Source organism: Elephantulus edwardii, unplaced genomic scaffold (genome assembly GCF_000299155.1).
Source record: "Elephantulus edwardii isolate Elephantulus edwardi_28Jun2011 unplaced genomic scaffold, EleEdw1.0 scaffold00030, whole genome shotgun sequence".
NCBI classification, from domain to species: domain Eukaryota; kingdom Metazoa; phylum Chordata; class Mammalia; order Macroscelidea; family Macroscelididae; genus Elephantulus; species Elephantulus edwardii.
In genome coordinates, this window is record NW_006399780.1 from 21954095 (window position 1) to 21961529 (window position 7435).

At 33.9% G+C, this 7435-nt stretch overlaps 1 protein-coding gene across 1 annotated transcript; it reads left to right on the top strand.

Moving 5' to 3' along the window:
- Positions 1–3387: 3387 nt before the first annotated feature.
- On the top strand, positions 3388–4326 carry LOC102865621 (olfactory receptor 6C65-like). The gene has a single exon (XM_006884010.1). It carries the CDS (start codon positions 3388–3390, stop codon positions 4324–4326), a length of 939 nt encoding a protein of 312 aa, XP_006884072.1.
- Positions 4327–7435: the final 3109 nt, after the last annotated feature.

A 7435-nucleotide genomic window follows, 5' to 3' on the forward strand; every position in this document is an offset into this window, starting at 1 on the left:
CAAGCTTTAGATCTGCTCTTTATAGGGTCACAATTGCTGTTGGGTCACTAATGAGTTGCAGGCAACCTGATGACACTTAACAACAACAACAGCAATAATGAGTCATAATTGACTAGATGGCACCCAACAACATCACCAACTACAACTAATTTCCAAGTTTCCTGTTTGTGATTTTCATTGCAATGAATCTCACCATTTAAAATAATAACCAGAAAAGCAATTTGATAAGTGGCTTTTCAGTCTGTCATCATTTCATCACTTTCTTATTATTTTATACAAAGTCTGAGATTGTAAGTAGAATTCCTCCAACACCTAAATGCTCCCAAAGGAGCCCAATTAAATAGTGTTGCCAGAATTGTTTGTTTTGTAATGTCATTAGTCTTTTTTCCATCTCCAGGGAAGAGGTTTTTGTTATATTTCCCTCCAAAATAAAATCTCTTCAAGTGTGTCTCTATAAGTACATAAACTAGTATAATATTTATTTGAAAAAAAGGCATTTTAAAAAATGTGTAGTACTCAGCCATGTTAGAAAAATCTTGAAATGAATGCAATTTAAATGCAAGAAAATTAGTATTGGAAATATGCTGTTGAGAATTTCCCATTTTCAGAGATCCAAAAGTTACTCTACAGTGAAATGGATTATTTACCAAAAAGGGAGGCGCCTGTATATATGTTCAAAGCCTTTTAAATATGGAGAGTTAATGCAAACATGGATTTGTTTTGGTAAAGATAAATATGGAGAAAACAATGAGGAAGATTTTTCTATTAAAAACCATATTTCTCATATTATAAATATTCAGCAAAATATGTAGGTTTATATAATTTGTCTAGTCCATCCAGAGAAAATGTAAGTATATATATATATAAAATTATGTCTCTTCTATTCACATTATTAATTTGTCTTTCCAGATTACTTGTTTCTAGCAACTATTCTGTTTCCTGATCATGTATTTTGCCAGTGTTTGCATTGTTTTACCTACCTGTATCTTCCTCAATTTGTCACAAATGAGCTAAAAATTAAATCACATTTCCCACAAAAGGAAAGCAATACTTTCTTAGCCAGAACTCATTTGGTATGATTTGTAATAATTTCAGAGACAGAAGCATTGTTAGACTCATTCGATTGTCTTCTAGCCCTTCTTGAGTCCTTACACTTTGAATTAGACAATTGTTATGATTGCCTTGATCCATACCATGCTGACATACCCAGTTAAATGCCTTCCAGTATGCTGAGAGTCTATCTCACTGGTATTTTAAAATTTTCACCATTGAATCTTTACTTTTTTGTTGACACACCTGGCTACTACTCTTGGTCAGTCAGTACTGAGTAATTCAGAAAAAGTTGTGTACCTTTAAAATTAACACATAGTTAATTCCATTCAGTTTAAACAATCCTCTCAAACTTGAAGCCAGTTCTAACGTAGTCTGAGTATATTTTCTTCAATTATTTATTCATTCTTCCTTTCATCACATAAAATTAAACCTGTGTTAATTATCAGGAATGGTACAGTAGAACACAGGTATGAAAGCTGGTTTATATACTATTTATTGACTCTGTTACATTGAATAAAAAGTGTGCAATGTCTTTGATTTTTTTTTCCATGAGTTTCTTGAATTTCCATGATGCCAATGAGTACAGAGTAATAGTGTGATATATCTTTGCTGTAATGTATGGCAGGAAGCTTTGATGGCTTAGTGGTTAAGGAGTTGTGCTGTCAACACAAAGTTACACAGTTTGAATCCACCAGCTACTCTGCATGAGAAAGATGGGCAATCTCTTCATGTGAGATTTACTGCCTCTTTAAACCTGCTGCAGGTCAGTTGTTAGTTGGTTCTGACTCAACAGTAAAGAACAACGATAAAATAAAGTATGATACATAAAATGATTATACTAAAAAAAATAAAATGATTATACTTTATGTTATATGGTTTTATTAATTGCTATCATTTATGCTATATTTTTAATACATCCTTGGAAAATAAAATTTGCCAAACAAGAAATATATTTTTGAAAGGAGCTTTAAAAAGTCTACTTATGCATTAACTTGGTAAAATAATATATATCTTAATAAGATGAATCAGATTTAATTCCAAATTTATGTGACTGACTTTTTTAGAGAAATCTGTAGGAAAAATTTTTCCCATGAGTCTAGTTATTGCTGACTTTATTAATAATGACTCCCTTTGTGCATTTGTTTATAATAGTCAGAAAAGTACAGTTTATTTTGCATGAAGAAAAATGGAGTTTCAAATTTATATAAATATAACATTTTTGATGTTTTGCTTTATAATAAATATAGAAGAAGCATTATGATGGAGACAGTATTCATTATGACTGAAAACTAAATTTTTCAAAGGAAAAGTTAGCATCTTCTATTTTATGTGAATTAATATTTTGAAAGTGTCATTTGCTTTAATGACTTCTTTAATCTTTCCCAAATAGCAAAGAAGTAAAATAATTATTTAAATAATTATTAAATAAATAGCTTATTTTTTAATAGTAAAAAAGAACTTTATATACAAAAGGGGATTTCCAAAGTAAAAATTAATTTTTTCCAAGTAATAGAGTTTAATATTCCCATTTGTACTCTGGGTTGAATTATATACCTCCAAAATACATGTTGTAAATCCTACATCAGTGTTTGTAGTTATCTTATTTAGCAATGAACTATCTTTCTTATGTTAAAGAGAGGATTAATATAAGCTATATCTTTAGTCAAACTTTTTTGAGATATAAAAGAAATTAAACTAACAGTGCATGTAGCAGACATGGAGGAGGATAGATTTTAAAACCACATGAAGATTGTCCAGCAAAGACTCAAATATCATTAAGTGTTTTTCTCCAGACTCGGGAGAGGAAAAAAGCTTTTCCCTAGATTGGGAACATGTCTTCAGATTTCTAGCTTTGACCATAACATAAAATAAATATAAGAAAAAATAAATATCTATTAAAGCCTCCAACTTGTGTTATTTCTAGTATAGCCATACTAGGTTATCTAGAGAGCTCTGTTGGTATAATAAGTAGGTAGTTTTGCTAATAATCCAAAGGCCATGCTTCTGTAGTGGTTTGGATCAATGAGTGGCTCCTTGGAAGAAATATGAGTAATCTCCTTCTGCACCATTTACAGCCTCAGAAACCCAAGAAGGTCAGTTATGAGTCAGTTTTGACTTATTGACAATGAGAGATATCAAACATCAGTTTTTATCACAAGCAAATTATGAGAATTTGAAATTCTGATTAATAACTGTTTTGTCACTTCTTGTTAAATTCATCTTTTATAGTTCTTTATGAATATTAAAAGCACTGTAAATGTATTTGAAATCATATAAAAAGTTCATTCCTATTCTTATTTTTATCAACAGACTATGAGAATTCAGCACTTAGCCATGATAAACAAAACGTCAGTCAAAGAATTCATTCTTCTGGGACTTACAGATGATCCAGAGTTACAAATTGTGATATTTTTCTTTATGCTGTTTACATATTTACTGAGTGTAAGTGGAAACATGACTATCATAATATTGACCTTATTGAAAGTCACTCTGAAGACTCCTATGTATTTCTTTCTCAGGAATTTCTCTTTCTTAGAAATATCATTTACAACAGTATGTATACCTAGATTTCTGATAAGTATTGCTACAGGGGACATAATCATTTCCTATAATGCTTGCATGGCACAAGTATTTTTTTTAATCCTCTTGGGTGCAACAGAGTTTTTTCTTCTGGCTGTTATGTCATATGACCGTTATGTGGCTATCTGCAAACCTCTACATTACACAACTATCATGAGCAACAAAGTCTGCAATCGGCTTGTAATGGGCTCCTGGCTGGCTGGTTTTCTTGTTATTTTTCCACCTGTGATTATGGGGCTCCAACTGGATTTCTGTGATTCCAACATTATTGACCATTTCACTTGTGACTCTTCACCTATGTTGCTCATTGCTTGTACAGACACAAAGTTTCTAGAGCTTATGGCATTTTTCTTAGCAGTATTCACACTCATGGTAACTTTGGCTTTAGTGATTCTCTCCTATTCCCTCATTCTTAGAACAATTCTGAAGATCCCTTCAGCCCAGCAAAGGAAAAAGGCATTTTCTACTTGTTCTTCTCACATGATTGTGGTTTCAATTTCCTATGGAAGCTGCATTTTCATGTATGTGAAAACATCAGCAAAAGAAGGAGTGGATCTTAGCAAAGGTGTAGCAGTACTTAATACCTCTGTTGCTCCCATGTTGAATCCATTTATTTACACCTTAAGGAATCAGCAGGTGAAACAGGCCCTTAAGGACTCAATTAAGAGAATGTTATTATCAAACAAGGGCTAAATCCATGACTCTTGTATTAATTTCAATTCACAATTATTCTACAAGACAGAGTAGAATTGTCCTATAGTGTTTTTAATGATATGATATTTATAGAGAAGACTGTCATATCTTACTCATATGGAATAGGTAGTGTGTTTTAACCTTGAGTTTGAAGGCAGCTATTTACCATTACACTACTCAGGATTTTTAACTTTAAAATCTATACCTGAATCCACAAGTAAACCAGAAGTAAATGTAAATCATTGTTCAAGATCACATATACACAGCAGGAAAAGCTTATAAGGATTCTTGCCTTTGCAGAATTTAATTCTGGTGAGGAGGGTCACATTAAAAAGCAGACATACTTAGTCGCGCACATGGATAAAACTTGTTTTGAGAAACAGTAAGGAAATGGTGATAAAATTAAAATTAAACAGTTTTGATGAAAAGTTTCAGTCATTGTAAAGCTCTTTTTTTCATTTTTACTGCATTCAAACTTATTTCTGTCTGCCATTGATCACTCCTCTTTATTTACATTTTCTTAGATACAAATATTTCCCTATTATACTCATATAAATTGTAAGAAGACTGTAAGTTATGAGTCTGAGATATATCTGTGTATTATAAGCTCAGGTGATAATAATGGAGTACATGTTGTCCTGCTAAATGAAAATTCAGTGGTTCAACTCCACCACTAACCCACCAATTCCTTCATGGAAGAATGAAGACAAGTCTTCTCTCACAAAGAATTAAGCCTAAAACAACCAAGGAGGAACTGCAACAAACTGGGTTTAATGGGAGGGGTTTTTGGTAGATATTTTTTCTTTGTTTTGGGTGAAGTATAAAGTATTGCTCCTTAATATCTATGAAATGTAGCAAGCTTTACATAGCATATTCAGACCCTACATTAAAATAAATTGTAACGTACCTTTTAGTTGACTCCAACACATAGCTATCCCAAGCACAACAGAATGAACCTCTAATCAATCCTGTGCTGGCTTCACAATCTTTGCCTTGCTTAAGTCCACTGCTGCAGTCACTGTATAAATCAATCTCATTGAGGATATGCCCCTTTTGCATTGACTCACTACTATTCAAACTGTAAGATAATTTTCCAAGTGACATTAATGATAATGTGCCTAAAGTTATGTGAGTTAAAAATCTTCCCATCTTTGCTTCTAAGAAACATTCTGACTCTATTACTTTCAAGATACATTTGTTTGTCCTTTAAAAAGCCCTGAGTATATCTAGTGTTAGTCAACAACAAAGTTCAAATGTATGGATTCTTCTTCAGTCTTCCTTATTCATTGTCCAGTTTTCACATTCATATGAAAAACTCAAACTCAAACTCAACTCCTTGAGTTAGAATTGTCCCTGCAAAAGATTTTGAGAGGCTCTAAACCGCATAGCAGGAAAGTTCCCATCTTTCTTTCCTGGAAATTTTGGTAGAATCAAACAGCCAGAGAGCCATAACTTTTGAATTAGCAGGACAAGTCCCTGCAGGCTATACCGGTGTTCTTGTGGTTGTTGTTAAGTATCATTGAGTCTACTATAACCCATATTGACTCTTCGAAAAACAGATCTGAACCATGTCCTATCCTGAACCATGCTCACACTTTCTAACATACTAGAGCCAATTACAGCAGTCACTGTGTCAAGCCACTCAATTGAGGATCTTCCTCTCCTTCGTCAAACCTCCACCTTTCTGAGCATCAAATCCCTGTCCAGGGAATAGCTACTCCTAGCAATATTCCCTAAGTATGTGAGGTGAAGTTTTATTATCCTTGCCTCCAAAGAGCACTGTGGCTGCTCCAAAATATATTTGTTCTTTGCACAGTCTATGGAATGTTCAGCACTCTTTGGCAGCACCACAGCTCAAAGGCATCAGTTCTTCTTTTGTCATCTTTGTTCATTGTCCAGCTCTCAGATGCATAGACCATATCTTAATCATAATCACCTTAGTCCTCCAACTGACATCATTACTCTTTAATAATTTGGACAGATCCCTAACTGCAGATTTTCCCAGTGCAGTACATCTCCGGATTTTTGACTGCTGGTACCAAAGGTGTTGATTGTGGATCCAAGTAAGATTAAGTTCTTGGCAATTTCAATCTTTCTTCATCCATGATGATGTTGCTTATGTAATTTTCCAGATATTGAGATGCAACCCTTTGAAGGATGTATACTCTGATCTTCTGTAATAAGCACATCAAGTTATGCTCACTGTCATCAAGCAAGGTTGTATCATCTTCATAACACTGATGACTGATGAGTCTTCCTCTGACCTTAATGCCACATTCTTCCTAATAGAGTCTGGATTCTTGAATTATTTGCTCAGCATACAGATTGAATAAATATGGAGAGAGAGTACAATCTAGATACACATTGTTCTTTTTTAATTATTATTAAATTTTATTAATTTTAATGAACATTTACAGGGATTTTGGGTTTTCATTCCTTCATTGCTGCACCATTCTCTCTACCCTTCTCCCCAGTTTGTTCCTCTTCCCCCGTCATCCGAATGTCTGTTTTAATTGTCCTATGATACACATTGTTCTTAATTTTAAACCATCCCAGGAAATCAAAAGATAACTTGTATTGGGAACATATGCTGTCAAGTGCCTCCCCAGAGTGCTGAACAGCAATGATGTCAGTATAGAAACCAATGTGCATCTTATCCATGCCATGGTCTTTGCAATTACTTGCTGTGAATCAGAGAGCTAAACGATGACTAAGGATGATAGAAAAACTGAAGCTTAGAGTTCTGGTGCTGGAGAAGAGTATTTGATATATCATGGACTACTAAAAAAACAAACAAGTTTGTTCTGGAGAGAGTTAAACCAGGCTGTTACTTGGAAGCAAAGAGTTTGAATCTTCCTCTGACATACTTTGGGCATGCTGCCAGGAGATATCAGTCCTTGGAGAAGGACATCATGCTTGGAAGGGTGGAAGGACAGTGCAAGTAGGAAGATTCTGAATGAGATAGATTGACTCAGTAACTGGAGTAATGGGGGTAGGTGTGTTGGAAACAATGCAAATGGCTCACAATAGAACAGGGTTAGGTGGTTTGTATATATGAGTCGCAAGCTACTCAAAAGCATGTAACAACAACAGTGTTTGCCTGCTTTAT

What these genes read in the sequence shown, in the direction of transcription:
- LOC102865621 (XM_006884010.1), top strand. Translation starts at nt 3,388, where the DNA reads ATGATAAACAAAACGTCAGTCAAAGAATTCATTCTTCTGGGACTTACA.